Source organism: Populus nigra, chromosome 17, assembly GCF_951802175.1.
Source record: "Populus nigra chromosome 17, ddPopNigr1.1, whole genome shotgun sequence".
Lineage (NCBI taxonomy): Eukaryota > Viridiplantae > Streptophyta > Magnoliopsida > Malpighiales > Salicaceae > Populus > Populus nigra.
The window spans coordinates 12,663,303-12,685,250 of record NC_084868.1 but is presented as its reverse complement, the minus strand read 5'-3'; the positions used below and the strand labels follow the sequence as shown (position 1 = coordinate 12,685,250).

Here is a 21,948-nt window from a genome sequence, read left to right as displayed (position 1 = left end):
TTATAAATTTGAGAGTCAATTTGGTCAAAATTGAAAGAAATGATAAGTTTGGGGATTTAATTAAACTTAGATTTAATCATTTAATGCAATCAAGGGTTTAATTGAAGAAATACCAAAGTTTAGGGTTGTTTTGGGTTGAAATTGCAAGAAATTAAAGTTCAAGGACCAAAGTGAATAGGCAATGATACTATAGGGGGGTTAATTGATTTTTCCAGCAGTAATTTTAAAAAAATTAAAAGTTGAAGAGCCATTTAATGATTAAATTGAAAATTAAGGATTGTTTTGTAAATGGTGTTGAAATCTAGGGGTTTAATTGCAATTGATCAAGAGAGAAAAATTAAAAAAAAGAAAAAAGAAAAAGAGATTTTTCATGAATAAAAGTCCAATTCCTAAATGTTAGAACTTTCAAGAAGGCAAATTGAAAATAGCCATTTCAGTTGAGAAATGATATCGTTTTAAAAAAAACTATTTATCTTCTTCATCTCACCAGACCAGAAAGAAAAAACATATATTTTTACCATTACTCCTGCAATAATATTTTATCTGCGTCTGCTGGTCTTCTTCTACTGGTTGGTGGTGAAGGAGGCAGAACCAGCAGGATGTTGATAACATTTTCTCTATGCTCTCTAGCTTTTCATCAAATCGATTTTCTCCATGCAAAGTTCTTGAATGCGCTGCTGAGTTGCTGTTTTCCACTTTGCTATTTGGCAGATTATTACTGGATTGGTGGCTGCAGGCGTATCTATTTTTTTTTTCCAACATAAAAAAAATATGTTATCGCGAAGTAAGTGTTTTTAAAAATTAAAAAAATTTGATACACAAGTTATTTACTCAATTTGTGTGTAATAAGCACAATTAATTCAAAAATACAAATAAAAAAATACAATAGTTGTAAATAAAGTGAGTAGTTAACCACAATCATGGGCTTATAAAAGCAAGGAAAAAGCAAGAAAACCATTTCAATCAATGGGTCCCTTGCTTAGGTCCCTCCATCATCATGATGCTGTAAGATTTTTCCTTTTATTTCTAAGAACCAAACAAGCCATCTCAACACACGTCGTCCACATCTTCCAAGATTGCAAAAGATCTGAATGGAATGGTGGTCCAAAGTGAACTGCAGGTTCCACGAAGGAACGTATGCTGGAAGCAAACGGGGTTGACTATAAGAAACGAAGAGTGAAAGAGTCATTTGCTTCGATTCCCTTCATCAAATCTTGTTTCCTTCGATGGCCTCTCCCCTGTCTTGCGTGTTGATGGTGTGTGCTAAGGCGATTGAAGGTGATCGCTTGGATGTTGCAGATTTTCTTTTGGCAGAAATTCAATCTCTAGCTTCTAAAGAGGAGAGCATATGGACGAGGAAAGTTGTCAAATACTTTGCTGAGGCTCTTGTCCGGCGAGCCTATCGAATTCGTCCTCCTTGTACTTTTCCCTTGCTACTACCCGGATACATGTATAAACCTTTCTGCGAGTTTGCTAGAATCACCAGTAAACATGCCATTGCCGATCATGCCTTGAATTCGGGAAATAAAGGACTCCACATTATTGATTTCTCCATCAAGTTCAATTTTAAGCAGTGGAAAGATTTAATTGAAGACCTCAAAAGGCAGTATGGTGGCCTACAATCTGTCCTGATAACCAGTATCGCACCGAAACTGTCAAAACACTCTTACCATCTCCGTCAAAACCGGGAATGGGCTGAGCACAAAAATTTGGAATTGAGGCAATTGATATGCAATAGTCCGGATGATATTGTCAATTGTATTTCCAAACTCAGAAGGAAAAGGGAGGATGAGATTGTGGTTGTGAATTGGAATTTTACACTCCACAAATTGCTTGCACAAGATGGGGCAACGGAGCAAGTGCTTTCAAAAGTGAAGGATTTGGGAGCGGACATCATGGTAATTGTTGAGAAAGAAGCCAATCTTAACAGTCCTGATCTTTCGGAGAGGATCGAACAATCATTCCAATACTACTGCACTACTTTTGAGTCACGGCAGACACCGTCTCAGACCCCTGCGTTATGGGAGATGTATTTCTGGCGACAGATTGGGAATGTGGTGGCATGTGAGGGCGTTGACCGGGTCGAGCGGATTGAGTCATTTGCTCACTGGCAAAATCGCCTATCTCAGGCTGGGTTTTGTCCAGTTCCCCAACAGGTAGACAAGTTCGATGAAGAGTTTGTAATCGAAGAGAATGAAGGGCATAATATCTTGCTAAGTCGGCACGGTTGTCCGCTAGCTGTAGCCTCAGTTTGGAAGCTCACTGATCCACCTCAATTCAGTGGCGGTGAATAATCCAATTCATCCTTTCCTTTCTCTTCTCTTGTTATACTAATTTATCCATGAATAAATTCGTTGTGTGCATTTTCACTTTAGGCTACTGGAAAACATGTTGACAGGTCTTTACACAATGCAAGATACAGTTGATGACTCAGAAGGGATGTCGAGCTCCCCTGAGTCTGAGGATGATGAAGAAAATGATTCTCTAGTTCGCATAATGGCAGATAGAAACTTATGGTCCACACAGACACAGGTATCGTTCTTTGTTTCCGAGATTTAACAAATTTCCTAGTTTTATCTTTATGCCATTATTGGTGTCGTTGATCTCACAGGGCTCTTCAATGAATCGAATAGCTGCTTCAGCTAAGTTATTTGACATATTGGAATATATATGTGATCTACATAGGTTAGAACTGGCTGTGACATGGATTTCCTATGGCCAAGATGGTAATACAAATTCAAAGGGAAAGCGTATTCTATGTATTGATGATAGCGCTCGCTATGTAAATGATTTGGTTATGGCAAAATTTGTGGATGAATATGCACGACATCGTCTCGAGGAAGGACAAGGTATCGCCGGAAAAGCACTTCAATCTAATATTCATATCCAGCATGACATTTCCTTGCTTGATCCATCTGAATTCCCTGATTCCTGTTCCTTCAGTAGCTCTTGGATCAGAAAATGGTATGCTGCTTTTGCTATAAGGCTAACAAGTACCCACCCTTGCATGGATGATTGCGTACTGGAATTTCTTCTCCCTGTAGACATGACAGACAGAACAGAACTTTTGATAAATAAGGTCTTGCGTACATTGCAGAGGAAATGTTTAAAGTTGTGGGAAGTTAGTGTCAGAGAAGTAAATGAGGCTAGTGGCTCTGAAGGTAGATTGGATGATGAAAGAATGCCAAACATCCCACGAGAAACACGCGAGCCTCTTGAACAGGTGCTCTTCTATACTGAATTCATGTCATTATTTGCTTGAAGACTGAGATCGAATTTTTTTTTAATTTTTTTTTAAGGATTTAAGTTAATTCTAATTTTAATATTTATTTTTATAATTGTTATTTATTTATTTTTATAATTTTTTTAATTAAAATTTTTTATCTATTATATTTTATCATCGTTCTTATTCTTATTTAATTTTTTAATTTATAAGATTAATTTTTGATTATTCTAATAAATTTAAAATAAAATAAAATATTAATAAGTTATTTTTTATTTTTTTTCATAATATAGACAAACATCAAAAAATATTTTTTAATTTATTTTTCATGACACTACTAAATATCTAAAAATAATTACTTTTAAGAATTCATTTTAAAAAAAAAACTACTTCCATGTTGTTTGCTATAAGAATTCTAGCCCACTCTAATACATAAAGAATTGGATTTTAGGTTATTTAGATCCAGAAACACCAAATTAACTAATTTTCATCTAAAAATATTTTAAAAAAACTTTTTAATGAGTTTAAAATTAAAAATCAAACTAAATAAAAAAAAAATCTACATGTGATTCGCTGCAAGAAGTTCTAGCCAGCAGAATTGGGTTCAAAGTTATTTAGACTCAGAAAATCTAAATCATCTGCCTTGTCGGATGGACAGATAAGACCCTCTGTTTTGGATGGACACCCATCATGTGTCCAATCACAGCCTTCTATGTGGCAGATTTCCTTCCGCAGATTGCGCAAGGGGTGCAATAATTATTGTTCAGTAGATAAATTACAATTGATGATTCGAATATAATAAAATCCATTTTGCCTCCGTTTTGCTTTTATGTTCAACTATTGAAGAACACACAATCTGGCATTATTATTGACTGGAATTGGCCTTCATGCTGCCAATATCCTACTTCCCTATCTCTTGACAGGACGTCCAAGAACAATCTGCTATACCCTCACCTGCTCTGAATGGTGAGAATGCATCGCTTAGTGTAGATGGTGGCCTCCAGAGTACTAATAAACGACGAAAGATATCAGCTGTGTGGTAAGAAAATGGGGAAGTATGGGCCACATGTAAATACTGTAAGAAGACGTATTTGCAGCCATTGTTTGAACTTCATTCAAAAGACGAGGTTACAGATGATGTCCTTACTATTTACAGACGAGAGAAGGAGAAACTCATCAAATATTTTGATAAGCTCTCTTGTCTCTTGAGTTTATCAATTGAATTGTGGTCATCGAATGACAAAATGATGACCTACTGTTGCTTCACCGTGCACTTCATTGACGATGGATGGCAGCTGAAGAAGAAGATTCTTGCTTTCAGGAACTTACGGTACAACTATGACATGGGGGCTGTACATGAAGTCTTTAAACATGTGCTTACAGAGTGGAGCATCAACAAGAACGTTCGCTTCATATTCCTGGATATAACTCCTCCAAAGGATCACATGATTGGAGAATTAAGAAGTAAGGTTTCTGATCAAGCCCCACCTATCCATCGACATCTTTTCTGTGTTCCTAGTTATGCCCAAATTCTCGGTCTCCTTGTCCAAGATGGATTTTCTGAGATAAGGAGTGTGCTTTATAAGATAAGAGAATGTATAGAGTACGTCAAAGGAAGCTCACTTATAAGGCAGAAGTTCCAGGAGGCAATTAATAATGGGAGTTTGCAGGACAGGGAAATGCCTACTCTAGATGTTCCCGCGAGATGGGACACCACCTTTCTTATGCTGAAGAGTTCATTGGAATTTATAACAGCTTTTAATCACCTAGAGCAATTGGATGATGCTTTCAAAGTGAATCCATCTGCGGAAGAATGGAACAAAGCAACAGCCGTATTTGAGTGCTTGAAAGAGTTCTACAAGTCAACATGCAATTTTCCGACAAGCAGAGATGATTATTTCCTCAGTGTTCGTGATGTTTATAAGAATTTGCATGGCTGGAAACAGAGCGATTATGTATATGTTCGCGCTATGGCAAATAGAATGAAGGGAAAATTTGACGAGTATTGGGGAGAAGCTAGCTTGGCTTTGGGAATCTCAGCAGTTCTTGACCCCAGCTATAAATTGGACATTATTGAGTATGGCTACCGGCAGATATACGGCAGTGATGCTTACTTGCGCTACTACCAGAAATTCCTTGACAATCTTATATGTGAATACAATAAATATGCAAAGGACTTCCGCAGTCAGGGACCATCTTCTTCTGCCATGGCGGACGTGAGTCGTTGTACATCATCTTCTAATAGTTTCAAAGAGTGGCGCAAGGGTAAGTATGAACGCAATACGGTGCACTCACAATGGAATGAACTTGTTCAGTATCTAGAAAAGCGTCCGGAGAACTTGGATAAGGATGGTAACGTATTAGCTTGGTGGCTAGACAACGCTCAAAATTTTCCAATACTGGGAAAAATGGCTCGTGATTTCTTAGCAATTCCAGTATCAACTGTCATTTCCAAGTCATCAGAGGTTATGAAAATGGCATCAGTCCATGATGGTGTTCGTCCTGAGATAGCTGAGGCTTTGATATGTGGAAAGGATTGGTGGTTGGACAGCCCTAACTGCAAGTAAGTTTTCCTTTTCTTTTTTCTCGATTTAAGTGTCATGCCTTTATATATCTGCCATCTGCTTATTTATTTCTTCTTCTTTTTTCTTCAGCAATTGATCCATGTTTGGATCCTCACTGGTAGTTGCTAGTACTGTGAAATAAGTTTTTCCTAGGTAAACACTGGCCTTCTCTTTTATTTCCAAGAACAAGAATATTTGTCAGCAGAGTGAAAAGTCAAAATGCGCATGTAATCTGCAGTCTGCATGAACATTAAAACTAGGCTGGAAAGTAATTCTGAAATGAAAAGAGATACTATCAACCCAATAGCTTAAACTGATAAGGTTTCATGATATAATTTATATTTATATTATTCTCTAACACACCAGCTCAAGTGAAAACTTTTTGAACTTGAAACTTGCATAGGCCGACATTACCTTGTGTTTAATTTTTATCAAATAAATAGTAATAGTGAGATTCAAACTCATGACCGCTTGGTCATCAAGACTCTGATACTATGTTAAATAATCATCTTAACCCAATAGCTTAAGCTGCTAGGTGAGGTCCCAAAATATAATTTATATTATTTTCTAACACCCCCCTCAAGTGAAAGCTCTTTGAACTTAAAACTTGCACATGCTCACTTTTTTTTTTATATAAGAAGTTAAAATTTTAGTAGCATAAACGCTCCAAGCTTAAACCATCCTTGAAACCATAAAACATGATTTTTACAAGTCTACAATTTCAAATGATATCTCCAGTACTCAAATAAATGGGGATGATGAGATTTGAACTCGTGACCGCTTAATTATTAAGGCTTTGATACCATGTTAAAGAACCATATTAACCCAATAGCTTAAACTGTTATGTGAGGTTCCATAATATAATTTATATTATTTTTTATCAGAAGATACATTATTTTTCTATGCTGTAGGGTCAACCAGGCTGATCATATCTGACTTGGATGCTGTAGAAGAATACTAGACATAAGATAAGACTTATTATTTGCTTAATTTTATCAAGGATTTGAAAATAAAAAAACTCTGAATATATAAAAAATGATTTGAAACTACTTTTGAGTGTGTTCGGCTTGAAAAAAATATAAAATTGATATTTTGTTAGTGTTATTTGATGGTGTTAATATTCTATATTAAAAATAAAAAAAATCTGGAAAAATTTATTTTCATATATTTTTAATAAAAAATTAATTTTAAAAACCATCATATATCATAATACTAAGTAGGAAGGTTGTTTTTGTTACAAAAATGTATTATTGTAAAACCCACTACACCACAGTTTTTGGCCCAAACCATTATTGTAAAATGTATTATTAAATTAATATGTTAAAATGTATTATTATGCAAGTAGGGTTTTATATCAAATTAGATAGGAATTTGATATGCAATCGTCAATCAGTCCTAATAACCACCAGTATCACACCGAAATTGTCAAAACACTCAGACTGTCTCCGTCAAAACCGGGAACGGGCTCGGCAGTTTGGGGGCACAAATTTGGAATTGAGGCAATTGACGTGCAATAGTCCGGATGATATTGTCAATTGTATTTCCGAACTGAGAAGGAAAAGGGAGGATGAGATTGTGTGGTTGTGAATTGGAATTTTAAATTTATCTTTTTAATTGTATTTGTACTGTCTCTTTTTTTTTTTAAAAAAAAAATCGAATCTGGGTTGTGCTCGTGCTTTCTATATTAGTTACTATGAAGTTTGTTTATTTTGCTGCTGTAACCCATAATCGAATCTGGGTTGTGCTTAGAATTACGAAATATTTCATCTTTCACTCTAATTTAGTCTTCAAGACCCATGTCTGAATTTTCAATGACCTCAGAACCTTTCAATTCCAGTTTATGTAGCAAATCTGCTAACTGCTTCGGCTTCTTCACGTAATGCAGGTGGTGCCAGCCCAAACTATGATCGAGAATGCTGACAAAGACATGGATGTTGTACTCTCTCCTTATTCTTTAACTTCATTTGATTTGCTAACAGAATCAAACAATATCAGGACGCCACGGATTGATTCTTTCTCAAGATCATCAAAATAGAAAAATAAACTAATACATGGTGTAAATATACGAAACAATCAAAATAATGTTATTTGTGGCTGGTGTTTTAGCCTGCTATTTATGTTAATTTAATAGGCAAATTATATATATATATATATATATATATATATATATATATATATATATATATATATATGGTTGGTTTTCAATGTCCAGCCTGTTGTGTGAATGTCAAGTCATGGCGAAAGAATTTTTCATCCATATTTGATGTTATCTTACCAATGGTGAAAGTAGGGCCTGCAGCCTCTAAGGTTGACAGTGGATGGAAGAGGCTGTTTAAAAATCAATTAATATTTTAATTTTTTAGAATATTGGAGTACAAAAAAGAAAACTTGAACTTTCTTTTCGAACGTAATATTTCTCTACCTAGCAATTTTTGAAAGTGGTTTTTTATTTTTTTTTTAAATTTGTGTTGAATTTGAAAAATACTTTTAAGAGGTACTCCACAGTTTTTAAATACAAGTTTTTTTTCTTCCTATTTTTTACTTTATGAAAAATTAAAGCATGAACAATATAATTTTCTCCTTTATATACAAGTATTTTTTTAACAATGTAAAAGATTAATTAATTTATATATATATATATATTTAGTGATTAATATAAATTTAATTTTTATTATAAATCTAATATAAAGATTTTTTAAGTTAATAATATAAATCTTTAATGATAATTTTTAATTTAAATAAAATAAAATAAAATAAATATTCTATAATTAGATTATCACAATAAAATAATAAGATAATAATTATAAATTGTGATTTTTAACTTCATCAAATCGATTTTTCTCCATGCGAAGCTCTTGAATGCGCCGCTGAGTTGCTGTTTTCCGCTTTGCTATTGGGCAGGTTGTTACTCGATAGTTAGCTGCGGCCTCCCTAGGTTTTTTCTAATGTAAAAAATATTTTATCGCGAAGTTCAATCTCTAGCTTCTAAAGAAGAGAGCATATGGACGAGGAAAGTTGTCAAATACTTTGCTGAGGCTCTTGTCCGGCGAGCCTATGGAATTCGCCCTCCATGTCCTCTACCCTCGCTACCTTTTCTATGCAAACCACAGCAAACTTTCTACGAGTTTGCTACAATCACCAGTAAACATGCCATTGCTGATGCCTTGAATTCGGGAAATAAACGATTCCACATTATTGACTTCTCCATCATGTTCGATATTTGGCAGTGGAATTATTTAATTGAAGACCTCAGAGACCTCAGAAGGCAGTATGGTGGCGTACAATCAGTCCTGATAACCAGTATCACACCGAAACTGTCAAAACGCACTGACTATCTCCGTCAAAACCGGGAACGGGCTGAGGACAAAAATTTGGAATGGAGGCAATTGATATGCAATAGTCCGGATGATATTGTCAATTGTATTTCCAAACTCAGAAGGAAAAGGAAGGATGAGATTGTGGTTGTGAATTGGCGTTTTATACTCCACAGATTGCTTGCACAAGATGGGGCAACGGAGCAAGTGCTTTCAAAAGTGAAGGATTTGGGAGCGGACATAATGGTAATTATTGAGCAAGAAGCCAATCTTAACAGTCCTGATCTTTCGGAGCGGCTCGGACAATCATTCAATACTACTCCCCTATTTTTGAGTCACTGGAGAAAGCGCCTATTACCAAAGAGTTTTGGGGGAAGTATTTCAGGCGACAGATTGGGAATGTGGTGGCATGTGAGGGCGTTGACCGGGTCGAGCGGATTGAGTCATTTGCACAATGGCACAATCGCCTGTCACAGGGTGGGTTTTGTCAAGTTCCTCAACAGGTAGACGAGTTTAAGGAAGATTTTCAAGACTGTTTAAAGGAAGGTGGTGAAGACTATTTAGAAGCATATGGAATCGAAGAGAAGGAAGGGCATAATATCCTACTAAGTTGGTACGGTTGTCCGCTAGCTGTAGCCTCAGTTTGGAAGGTCACTGATCCACCTCAATTCAGTGGCGGTGAATAATCCAATTCCATCCTTTCCTTTCTCTTCTCTTGTTATACTAATTATCCATCAATAAATTCATTGTGTGTATTTTCACTTTAGGCTACTGGAAAAACATGTTGACAGGTCTTTACACAATGCAAGATACAGTTGACGACTCAGAAGGGATGGCGAGCTCCTCTGAGTCTGAGGATGATGAAGAAAATGATTCTCTAGTTTCCATAATGGCAGATAGAAAGTCCACACAGGTATCGTTCTTTCTTTTCTTAGATTTAACAAATTCCCCAGTTTTATCTTTATTGCATGGGGAGATTGCAACAACTTCAAATTCCTTAGACATGAATTAGAAACTTACAATATAATTCTTGCTTTGATAAATGGCAAACAAAATCAATTTAAAAGAGTTTGATCCACAGGATTTGTGATATACTTTTTTTTTATTATTATCTTTATGCCATTATTGGTGTCGTTGATCTCACAGGGCTCTTCAATGAATCGAGTAGCTGCTTCAGCTAAGTTAAATGACATATTGGAATATATATATGTCATTTACATAGGTTACCACTGGCTGTGACATGGATTTCCTTTGGCCAAGATGGTAATACAAATTCAAAGGGAAAACGTATTCTATGTATTGATGATTGTTGAATACTAAACTCAATCTAGAAAGTCAAGGAAGGCAACCATCGGCCAGCCAGCCACCAGCTATGACCGACCAGCCGCCAGCCACCAGCCGCAGCCGCCAGCCGCCTTCACACCACCGTCCACAGCCGCCTTCACACTTGAAGGTTGAATTATCTTGTTTTGAATTCGTGTATAAATAGCTAGCTAAGCTTATGCTATTATGTGTGGAGAGAGTAGAGAGAAACACTAGAGAGAAAAAGAGGGTGTGTATTATTAAGCTTGTTGTATTTATTTTTGCTCCTGTAAGCTTGTGTTCTTGAAATAAAACTTTGTGTTTTATCCCCTCTGAGTGTTTCAAAGCCACCACCAGTGGTTCCTCCCACCAACAATTGGTATCAGAGCCCCGTTCGTCAGAAAACATAAGTATTTTCTGGGATAGCTGAATTTTCAAAGTTGTCAAAAACACGTTTTGATCATTCCACCGTGTAGAGCTCATCCATACGAACTCACTGCCGCAACAATCAGCTCAATCGGACACCGGGGTGAGCCACACGCGCCTCCTGAATATTCGGCACTGTTTGCCCACGCGCATCCCACGCGCCCCGAGGTAGACGACGACTGAGCCACACGCGCGCCATATTTGAGCCGTTTAAGCCGCGCCGAGCCGAGCCGCAGCCAAGCCTCCAGCCGAGCCGAAGAATATTCCCGAGAATATTCCCTTTTCAAGCCGAGCCGCTAAGCTGAGCCGCTATTAGCCGAAGCCGAGCCGCTATTAGCCGAAGCCGAGCCGATAGAATATTCCACAGAATATTCCCGGTTCAACCCAGCGAACCGCCCGCCGTACAAAATTGGTTTTTGGACCGGTTCACCCATTTTCTGACCCGATTTCTACAAAGGCAGACCGGTTCCTGACTATTTCGACCATTCCGGATCGATCTACAGTGTCCGTTTTTCCAAATTCAACTCCCAGAAGGAGATATAGTCATTAAAAGAGCAAAATGACTATAGAAAGTACACAAACACTCATCCCGAAGCTGACCAAAGACAACTATGATAGTTGGTGCATCAGATTAAAGGCATTCCTTGGTTTACAAGAGTGTTTGGAGATTGTACACTATGGTTATGATGAACCAGAGTCCAAAGAAGAAGAAGATGCTTTACAATAGGCACAAAAGCAAGCTTTGAAAGTCAACAGAAAGAAGGACAACAAAGCAAAGACCATCATCTACCAAGGTCTTGATGAAGATACATTCGAGATCATAGCTTCCGCTGAAACATCACATGACATATGAGAGGCTCTCCAACAAAAGTACAAAGGTGCTGACAGAATCAAAAAGATTCGTCTTCAATCTTGGCGAGGTGAATTTGAGTTATTGCAAATGAAGTCCTCGGAATCTATTTCTGATTATCACACAAGAATTATAGTGATAGTCAATCAGATGAGGAGAAATGGAGAAGCCATCGTCGATTCTCGAATTACTGAGAAAATTTTGAGATCCCTAGATCCAAAATTTGATTTTGTTGTTGTCGCTATTGAAGAGTCCAAGGAAGTGGACAAGTTGACAGTGGATGAACTTATGAGTTCTTTGCAAGCTCATGAGCAGAAGATTGTAAAGCGAAATGGAGATAAGGCCATCGAGCATGCCTTACAAGCAAAGCTGTCTCTCAAAGACAGATATGAGCAAGGGGAGACTTCAACAAGTTGATATACCACTCAAGCAGGAAGTCAACAATCCAGAGGAGGATTCCAGAGATTCCAAGGAAGAGGTTCTTGGAATACAAGCTTCAGAGGAAGAGGTGGTAGAAATACCACCAGAGGAGGCCAAAGACAACAAGCATTCACTCCTAGAGGAAGAGGAGGCGGTTACAATAACTGTGATAAGAGAAATATCCAGTGTTATAGGTGCAATCAATTTGGGCACTATAGCACTGAATGTCAAAGGAAAGCTCCGTTGGAGATACGTGAGCAAGCCAACTATGCAGAGAAGGATGACAGAGAAGAAGCTGCATTTCTTGTCCAACAAGAACTTAGCGAGAAACAGGAGAATATATGGTATCTAGATACTGGAGCCAGCAATCACATGTGTGGCTACCGAGAGTTATTTGGTGATCTAGATGAGACCAAGCAAGGTCTAGTTACTTTTGGAGATACCTCAAAGGTTCCATTCAAAGGTAAAGGCAGCATCCCAATCAAGTTGAAGAACGGCGATTCCAGCTACATCGCCAATGTCTATTATGTCCCAGCCATAAAGCAGAACCTGATCATCTTAGGTCAACTTATGGAGAGAGGTTATACTTTTTACTCGAAGAATTGTCATCTGACAATTAGAGACAACAATGGAAGATTAATGGCCTATGTGAAAATGTCCAAGAATAGGATGTTTCCTTTGAACATCCAGTATGATGCAGCAAGGTGTTTGAGTGCCATCACCAACAGTGAAAAATGGCTTTGGCACCTGAGGCTTGGACATCTGAATTTCACAAGTCTGAAGATGCTAGCAAGCAAGAAGATGGTCAAAGGTTTGCCCCACATTGATCATCCAGATGAAGTCTGTGAGAGTTGTGTCCTCAGCAAAACATCACAGATCCAGTTTTGCTAAAGAAGTCAACTGGAGAGGAAAGAGGCCACTGGAGTTAGTGCACACAGATGTGTGTGGCCCAATTACGCCTATGTCGACTGGACATAATAGGTACTTCCTCACTTTTATTGATGATTTTAGCAGAAAGACGTGGATATACTTTCTGAAGAGGAAGTCAGAAGTATTCAATTGTTTTAAAGATTTTAAAGCAATTGTGGAGAAGCAAAGTGGCTACATGATCAGAACCGTGAGATCTGATCAAGGTGGAGAATATACAGCAAATGACTTTGAAGCCTATTGTACACAATAAGGCATCAGACATCAGACAACACCTGCGTATACACCACAGCTGAATGGTGTAGCTGAAAGGAAGAATCGCACGATTCTTGACATGGCAAGAAGTCTGCTCAAAGCAAAGAAGTTGCCCAAGCAATACTGGGCTGAAGCTGTATCATGTGCAGTGTATCTACTGAATCGCTGCCCAACCAGAAGTTTGCAAGGAGTCATTCCAGAAGAAGCATGGAGTGGTCACAAACCAAGTGTTACTCATCTACGAGTCTTTGGTTGTGTGGCATATGCAAAGATCCCAGATGCAAGAAGGAGAAAGCTTGATGATAAAAGCGAGAAATGCATCTTTGTCGGATATGGTGAAAGAAGGATGGGATACAAGCTGTATAATCCCATCACGAAGAAGGTGATTATGAGTAGAGATGTTATCTTTGAAGAAGATAAATCTTGGGAATGGAATGATGATAAAGAAGCAGTCAAATGGATCAACATTGATTTGATCCTTGAAGGTGAAGAAGTACCAACAGTACTTGTCGAAGAACCGATTGTGCCAGCAGTTGAACCACAAAGTCCGGTACACAGATTCCCTGTATTCAACAGGAGGAACACACCAGGAGCATCATCATCAACACCACCATCAGCATCCTCATCAGAAGAACCAAGAAGGATGAGAAATCTTGAAGAGCTGTACGATGCCACTCAAGTAATGGAAGATACAAATTTGTTTTGTTTCTTTGCAGATAGTGACCCATTAAGCTTCAATGAAGCTGTCACAGAAGAGAAATGGATTAAAGCAATGGATGAAGAAATACATGCCATTGAGAAGAATGATACCTGGAAGCTGACTTATCTACCAGAAAACAAAAAAGCAATAGGTGTCAAATGGGTCTACAAGACAAAGAAAAATGCAAAAGGAGAAGTGCAAAGATACAAAGCCAGATTAGTGGCTAAAGGCTACAAACAGAGAGAAGGCATTGACTATGGAGAAGTATTTGCTCCAGTAGCCCGGCTAGAGACAATCAGACTGATGATCTCACTAGCTGCACAACATAGATGGAAGATCTATCAACTCGATGTGAAGTCAGCATTTCTGAATGGCTTCCTAGAAGAAGAGATCTATGTTGAACAACCACTTGGATACATTGATGCTGAAAATAAAGGCAAAGTATACAAGTTAAAGAAGGCTCTCTATGGTTTGAAGCAAGCTCCGCGTGCTTGGAATACCAGAATTGACAGGTATTTTCAAGATAATGGATTTGAGAAATGTCCATATGAACACGCCATATATGTGAAGAAAGGAGCAGATGACAGCATCTTATTTGCGTGCCTGTATGTTGATGATTTGATATTCACCGGCAACAACCCTACCATGTTTGAAGACTTTAAACGAAGCATGGTACAGGAGTTTGAGATGACTGACATTGGTTTAATGTCACATTTTCTTGGCTTGGAAGTAACGCAGAAAGAAGAAGGGATTTTTGTATCCCAAAGTGGTTACGCCAAAGATATTCTTGAAAGGTTCAAGATGGAAAGCTGCAATCTGGTATCAACTCCAGTTGAGAATGGAGTGGAATTGAGGAAGAGTAAGGTTGGAAATGTCGATCCAACTTACTTCAAAAGCTTAGTAGGAAGCTTAAGGTACTTGACATGTACCAGACCGGATATACTCTACGGGGTCGGACTCGTCAGCAGATACATGGAGACACCAGACAAGTCTCATTTGAATGCAGCCAAGAGAATTCTTCGCTACATCAAAGGCACAATGAATGAAGGTATGTTTTATACCTCAAGTAAAGACTTTAATCTTGTAGGCTACTCGGATAGTGATTGGGGTAGAGATCTGGATGAAAGGAAAAGCACAACAGGGTTTGTCTTTTTCATGGGAGACACATCTTTCACATGGTCATCCAAGAAGCAATCGATTGTCACATTATCAAGCTGTGAAGCTGAGTATGTTGCTGCTAACTCAGCCGTATGCCATTCAATATGGTTAAGGAATATGCTGAAGTTTTTGGGATTTCCTCAAGAAAATCCTACGGAAATTTATATAGACAATCGATCAGCAATCGCATTGGCAAAGAACCCAGTGTATCATGAGAGGAGCAAACACATTGATACACGTCATCATTTTATTCGGGAACATGTGAAGAATGAAGAAGTCCAACTGATATCTTGCAACACAAATGATCAAGTTGCAGACATCTTCACAAAGCCTTTGAAGAGAGAAGTATTTATCCGATTAAAGTTCATGCTTGGCATGATATCTCTCGATTGAGTTTAAAGGGGAGATTTGTTGAATACTAAACTCAATCTAGAAAGTCAAGGAAGGCAACCACCGGCCAGCCAGCCACCAGCTATGACCGACCAGCCGCCAGCCACCAGCCGCAGCCGCCAGCCGCCTTCACACCACCGTCCACAGCCGCCTTCACACTTGAAGGTTGAATTATCTTGTTTTGAATTCGTGTATAAATAGCTAGCTAAGCTTATGCTATTATGTGTGGAGAGAGTAGAGAGAAACACTAGAGAGAAAAAGAGGGTGTGTATTATTAAGCTTGTTGTATTTTTTTTTGCTCCTGTAAGCTTGTGTTCTTGAAATAAAACTTTGTGTTTTATCCCCTCTGAGTGTTTCAAAGCCACCACCAGTGCTTCCTCCCACCAACAATTATAGCGCTTGCTATGTAAATCATTGGTCAATGGAAGGTTTTGTGGATGAATATTTACGACATCATCTCGAGGAAGGAAAAGGTATCGCCGGAAAAGCACTTCAATCTAATATTCATATCCAGCATGGCATTTCCCTGCTTGATCCAGCCGAATTCCCTCATGCGAGTTACCTAAGTATCTGGCTGATCATAAACTTAAATGCTGCTTTTGCTATAAGGCTAACAAGTACCCACACTTGCAAGGATGATTACGTATTGGAATTTCTTCTCCCTGTAGACATGAAAGAGACTTCAGAACGAGAACTTTTGATAAATAAGGTCTTGCGTACATTGCAGAGGAAATGTTTAAAGTGGCTCTGAAGTTAGATGGGATGATGAACTTTCTAGGGGTTTTCAATTGCCATCATCCGATGGTGTTTTAGAAGGAAATGAATTCATGACATGGAACCCAACCAGCAATCAAGCAGAAGAAACACGCGAGCCTCTTGAACAGGTGCTCTTCTATACTGAATTCTTGTCATTTTTTTCTTCAAGAATGAGTTGATTCCTATATATTTTGTATTGAATTTTTTATTTTAAATTTTATTTTTATATTAATTTTATTTTTATTTTTTTATAATTGTTATTTAATTTTTCTTCAAGTTAGTGTCTGAAGTTAGATTGGATGATGAAAGATTGCCAAACATCCCACATGAAGATTGTGTTTTAGAAGGAAATGGATTCATGACATTGAACCCAACCAGCAATCAAGCAGAAGAAACACGCGAGCCTCTTGAACAGGTGCTCTTCTATACTGAATTCATGTTTTTTCTTGAAGAATGAGATTGAATTTTTTTATTTTTTTAAATTTAATTTGATTTGATTTTTATATTAATTTTAATTTTAATTTTTATAATTTTTATTTATTTTTCACTTATAATTTTTTTAATTGAAATTTTTTATCTATTATATTTGATTCTCATTTTTATTCTCATTTAATTTTTAATTTGTAAGTTTAGTTTATAATTATTTTAATAAACTTAAATTTTTTTTATATAACATAGCCAAATACCAGAAAATATTTTTTAATTTATTTTTCATGATACTACTAAATATCTAAAAATAATTTATTTTTAAGAATTCACTTCAAAATAAAAAAAATACATTCTAGCTAACGAACAGAACTTAAATGTTGTTTGCTATGTTAAATTCTAGCCGGCTCTAATACTTAAAGAATTGGATTCTAGGTTATTTAGATTCAGAAACACCAAATTAATTCATTTTCATCTAAAAACATTAAAAAAAAACTTTTTAATGAGTTTAAAATTAAAAATCAAACTAAATAAAAAAAATCTACATGTGATTCGCTACAAGAAATTCTAGCCAGCAGAATTGGGTTCGAGGTTATTTAGACCCAGAAAGTCTAAATCATCTGCCTTGTCAGATGGACAGAAAAAACCCTTTTTTTTGGATGTACACCCATCATGTGTCCAATCACAGCCTTCTATGTGGCAGATTTCCTTCCGCAGATTGCGCAAGGGGTGGAATAATTATTGTTCAGTAGATAAATTACATTTGATAATTCGAATATAATAAAATCCATTTTGCCTCCGTTTTGCTTGTATGTTCAACTATTGAAGAAGACACAATCTGGCATAATTATTGACTGGAATTGGCCTTCATGTTGCCAATATCCTTGACAGGACGTCCAAGAACAATCTGCTATACCTGCACCTGCTCTGAATGGTGAGAATGCATCGCCCAGTGTAGATGGTGGCCTCCAGAGTACTAGTAAACGACGAAAGATATCAACTGTGTGGGACAGGTTCGATAAGCATACGGCAGAAAATGGGGAAGTATGGGTCACATGTAAGCATTGCAAGAAGAAGTATAGAGCAGAAAGCAAAAGAGGAACTTCAAATTTGCACAAGCACTTAAAAAATTGTTCGCCAAGCAGACAGGACGAAGCAGAGCAGCAAATTTTGGTTGACACAGGTGACTTGAGTACTAGCGTCATCCAAGGGAATTTTGTCATGGATCAAGAAAGAAGTCGTCTAGACATTGCAACAATGATTATTAAGCATGGATATCCCTTGGATATGGTTCAACATGAGTTTTTTGAATTTTTTGTGAAGAATTTGCAGCCAGTGTTGAAACTTTATTCAAAAGACGAGGTTACAGATGATGTCCTTTCTATTTGCAGACCAGAGAAGGAGAAACTCATCAATTGTTTTGATAAGCTCTCTTGTCTCTTGAGTTTATCAATTGAATTGTGGTCATCTAATGACAAGATGATGACCTGCTGTTGCTTCACCGTGCACTTCATTGACGATGGATGGCAGCTGAAGAAGAAGATTCTTGCTTTCAGGAACTTACGGTACAACTATGACATGGGGACTGTACATGAAGTCTTTAAAAGTGTGCTTACAGAGTGGAGCATCAACAAGAACGTTCGCTTCATATTCCTGGATATAACTCCTCCAAAGGATCATCATCATCATCTTTAATTTCATCATCTTCATGTCTATCATAATCTTCTTCATTGAATTGATGCTCGTTATTATCATCATCTCCATTGATTTCTGCATGTCCATTTGTTCTCAATACACATTTAACTTCTCAATGTCAATATCAACAAAAATATTCTTAACATGAAAAATATGAATTTTCTTCTAAGTCGTTAGACAGAGCAACTTGATGTGCAACTAACTTATCAATTTAAAAGACATCATCTTTTGTAGTTACTTCATCATTACACCCTAGGTTTGATTTTCACTATGGATAACCAATCAACCCTAGAATAATCCTTTTTTAAAAGAGTGTATATGTAATAAACTTGCATGTATTACTTGGAAAAAACAAAGATATTATTGATGTTACAAAGTCTAGCTTTTGTATTAATTTTGACCGAACCATGGTGAGAATCTACTATTATTCCTTTATAACATTTGAATAAAAAGACTTTATTAAGCTCGATATGATATTGCAATTCAATCACCTCTTCAAACTTCTTATAATAATCAACTTCAAACTCATTAAAAGTTGATATTTTAACACAATCTCCACTATTATAGGTCTTTCTAACTTAACTATAATTTTTAATATAAAAAACATATCCATTAATGAAATACTTGTTATAACACTTGACCTTTCTTTCAGGATCTAAATATAGTAAATTCAAACTACCACTAACATTCCTTTTTAATTGATAAATCGGGTACATGATTGCAACCATTAATAATTAAAAAGAAAGGTTTATTAAAACTAAGTATTATAAGATATAAGAATTATTTAGTGTTTACATGTGTTCTGAACCATGTGACAAATTATTCAAGTTGTAATTGAAAATTTTAAGACTCAATCAAATATGAATTTTGAGATAGTAAAAATTGATGATATTGCCTATGCGGAATTTTTCAATCTATCAATTTATGAGAGTATAAGAAAAATATTGTTTGAAAACAATAAAATATTAATATTATACTTACTGAATAAAAAATCTCGATTCATCACCATTAAATAACATATAATTATGTATATGTATGAATTTGATTTTTGTTAAGTATCTTCTCCTCGCTGTATTTTTTTAGTAAAGGTCGTCCAAACAAAAGAATTACAAAATTGTTGGATAATGGTGTGCATAGTAGCTCATTTTATTTATTATGGATTGAGTTAACTACTAAATACACTTTATTATTTACTCTAATGATATTTTTTATCCTTTCTTTTATAATACATGGAAATGAGTGAATTGAAAGTATACAAACTCAGACCAGCTAAGAGACTAATTATGAATAATATTGATCACTTTAGATGAATTAGAAAAAATATTTTATATATTCTCAAATAATATTAATTATAATATCATTCCGCAAGGTAAAAAGAGATTTGAAAATATTTCAAATCTTATTTAAAAAATTAATGGTTGTGGCATAAAGAATAAAATATGACTTGATAGAGTAGACACACAATGATCAAATATCTAAATCAAAACATGATAGATAAAGGAATAATAGTTAAACTAATAAATTAGTCATTGAAAGACTAAATAAAGTCACATATGAATTTCCTAATATTTGAAAGTTTATGTCACGTTATTATGTGCTATATTTGATCTTTAAATATAAATTAATTAATTTATTGAATTAATAATAAATTAAATTATTTAATCATGTTTTAATTAGGATTCTAATTTATATTGGGGCCAACATATTAGGAATTTAATGAGTCATACATATTAAAAATTAATGGTAAGAAATTATACCAGGATGATAATCAAGTAGGATTTTATAAATAAGTTTTAGAAATTGAGGATTAGAATGTAATTCTAGACCTAGAAACTTAAGTAGAGACTTGATTATATAAATTTCTAAGAGTTGTCTTGAAATAAAATGTGATATTTTTCAAACCTAAAGTGATATTTTTTTCATTAATAATGATATTAGGTTTTTTTTATGAATAGAATGATATACCTTATTTTTTTCATGTGAAGAATGGGAGTTCAAAGTACAAAATACAATAGAGTAAATCTAATAGTAAAGAACAAAAAGAAAAGAAAAAAGCTAGCACTTAAAGCATATCAATCCCTCTCTCCTATAAGGATTTAGGTGATTTATGATCCAGTGATTCATGTGGATTACTATTAGAAGAATCTAATCAATAAATGACTTAATCTTGATCAAACTTTAAGACAGAATTGATCTTCAAGTAATCTTCATAAAACACTAAACAATTTTATATTGTCTAATAAGATCCATAGGACTCTAATTTTTTTTTAAAAAAAATATTATTTCCGCAACATTCATATTCATAGGACTTGTCTATTAGGTATTTGGACAAAAGATATACTCGATTGACTCTGCCTTAGCTCATTCTATATTTGATTTAGTTGATTGTCTATGGCTTGGATTGTCTTGTTAACTATCATAACATTATTATGATAAATCATATTGGCTATATTCTTCATCTCTAACTAGAAAGCCTTCAAATTAACATTAGACATGTTTAAATTCTTTTATATATATATATATATATATATAGACACACACACACACACACCCACCTTTAAAAGTAGCCAATATTGGTTGGTTGATTACAATTTGATCAAAATGGTTGTGACCATCTGATCATGCCTTTTAGGTCCCTATAAAAGATAAACATGAGGTTGTGCTAGATATATAAAAACACCAACTTATCTATCAGACATCAGTAGAGGCAATGTTGTCAAGAAAGGTGAAATCATTATAGATTAAATATGGACATTATGATTCTGTCCAAGTGCAATTCTTTATTAATATGAAGAGCTAGATGATCAAAAGTCATCCTATGGAATGTTTGATAGAGACTTCTATATTAGACTTTATGTTTGTGAGTTGATTTCAAGCTCCTCATGTTTATGAGGATTGCCTCTATAAGATACGTGAATTAACTAATCACTAGTCATTATAACTATATTTTTTTCTAGTTTGATTTTCTAGCATTATAACTAGGTGTGCCAATCTGTTTGTGATTACTAGAGTAATTTTTTAAAATAATAATTTTTTTATGCTAGGTGTGTTGATTTGTTGATGACCACTAAAGTAATTTGTTAAAATAATAATTTTTTTCCTACCTAGCATGCCAATATATTGATTTATCAAATAATCAATTTGATTGATCATCGCAATATATTGATTGACATCATCAATATATTGATCGATCATTAATTATATGATCAATATGCAACATTTTCTTCATTTCTTCCTTTCAATAAGGAGAAAATAAAATTAAGAACTTAATCCCAAGCAAAAGCAAATACCAATCTTGCTAATCGAAGTGGAGTGTGGAGTCCTAAATTTGACATTAACATGTTATAAAAAAAGGTAATGTCAAAAACTAAACTAGAGAAAAATACAAAGCTGATAAATAAAGTTGTAAATAAAAGAAATAAATTATGATAAGTAAAAGAAAGTAATAGATAGCAAAAAGTTACGAATAAATTATGTATATGGGTCTGACCATCATTTTCAACTACTGGATAACCTATTTATAATGTTACAGAGATAAAATC

At 35.5% G+C, this 21,948-nt stretch overlaps 3 protein-coding genes across 9 annotated transcripts in view; all 3 read left to right on the top strand.

Moving 5' to 3' along the window:
- Positions 1 to 861: 861 nt before the first annotated feature.
- LOC133677392 (DELLA protein GAIP-like) lies at positions 862 to 4,432 on the top strand. 3 transcript variants are annotated; one of them, XM_062099424.1, is made up of 4 exons: positions 862 to 2,286; positions 2,399 to 2,532; positions 2,612 to 3,223; positions 4,214 to 4,432. In XM_062099424.1, the coding sequence occupies exons 1-4, from the start codon at positions 1,227 to 1,229 to the stop codon at positions 4,430 to 4,432; spliced, it is 2,025 nt and encodes a 674-aa protein (XP_061955408.1). In that variant the 5' UTR covers positions 862 to 1,226. The 3 variants fall into 3 exon arrangements, with proteins under 3 accessions (XP_061955408.1, XP_061955410.1, XP_061955409.1); XM_062099426.1 differs by lacking the exon at positions 4,214 to 4,432 and having other exon boundaries at positions 864 to 2,286; positions 2,612 to 2,849; positions 2,947 to 3,116; XM_062099425.1 differs by lacking the exon at positions 4,214 to 4,432 and having other exon boundaries at positions 865 to 2,286; positions 2,612 to 2,849; positions 2,944 to 3,116.
- On the top strand, positions 4,326 to 7,910 carry LOC133677394 (zinc finger BED domain-containing protein RICESLEEPER 1-like). Of its 5 annotated transcripts, none has more exons than XR_009835750.1 (3): positions 4,326 to 5,762; positions 5,878 to 5,940; positions 7,673 to 7,910. XR_009835750.1 is itself a non-coding variant. In XM_062099429.1 (2 exons), exons 1-2 carry the CDS (start codon positions 4,468 to 4,470, stop codon positions 7,692 to 7,694), a joined length of 1,341 nt encoding a protein of 446 aa, XP_061955413.1. In that variant the 5' UTR covers positions 4,326 to 4,467; the 3' UTR covers positions 7,695 to 7,910. The 5 variants fall into 5 exon arrangements, 1 of the variants encoding a protein (XP_061955413.1); XR_009835748.1 differs by having other exon boundaries at positions 4,326 to 5,786; XR_009835751.1 differs by lacking the exon at positions 7,673 to 7,910 and adding an exon at positions 6,699 to 7,566.
- A 939-nt stretch (positions 7,911 to 8,849) lies between these two features.
- Positions 8,850 to 21,948, top strand: part of LOC133676991 (zinc finger BED domain-containing protein RICESLEEPER 1-like) — a 32,898-nt gene continuing 19,799 nt past the window's right edge. The window contains exons 1-3 of the mRNA XM_062098815.1: positions 8,850 to 9,512; positions 9,605 to 9,779; positions 9,893 to 10,014. Coding sequence (XP_061954799.1) covers positions 8,997 to 9,512; positions 9,605 to 9,779; positions 9,893 to 10,014 — 813 coding nt within the window. The 5' untranslated portion in view covers positions 8,850 to 8,996. The remainder of the gene's footprint in view (positions 9,513 to 9,604; positions 9,780 to 9,892; positions 10,015 to 21,948) is intronic.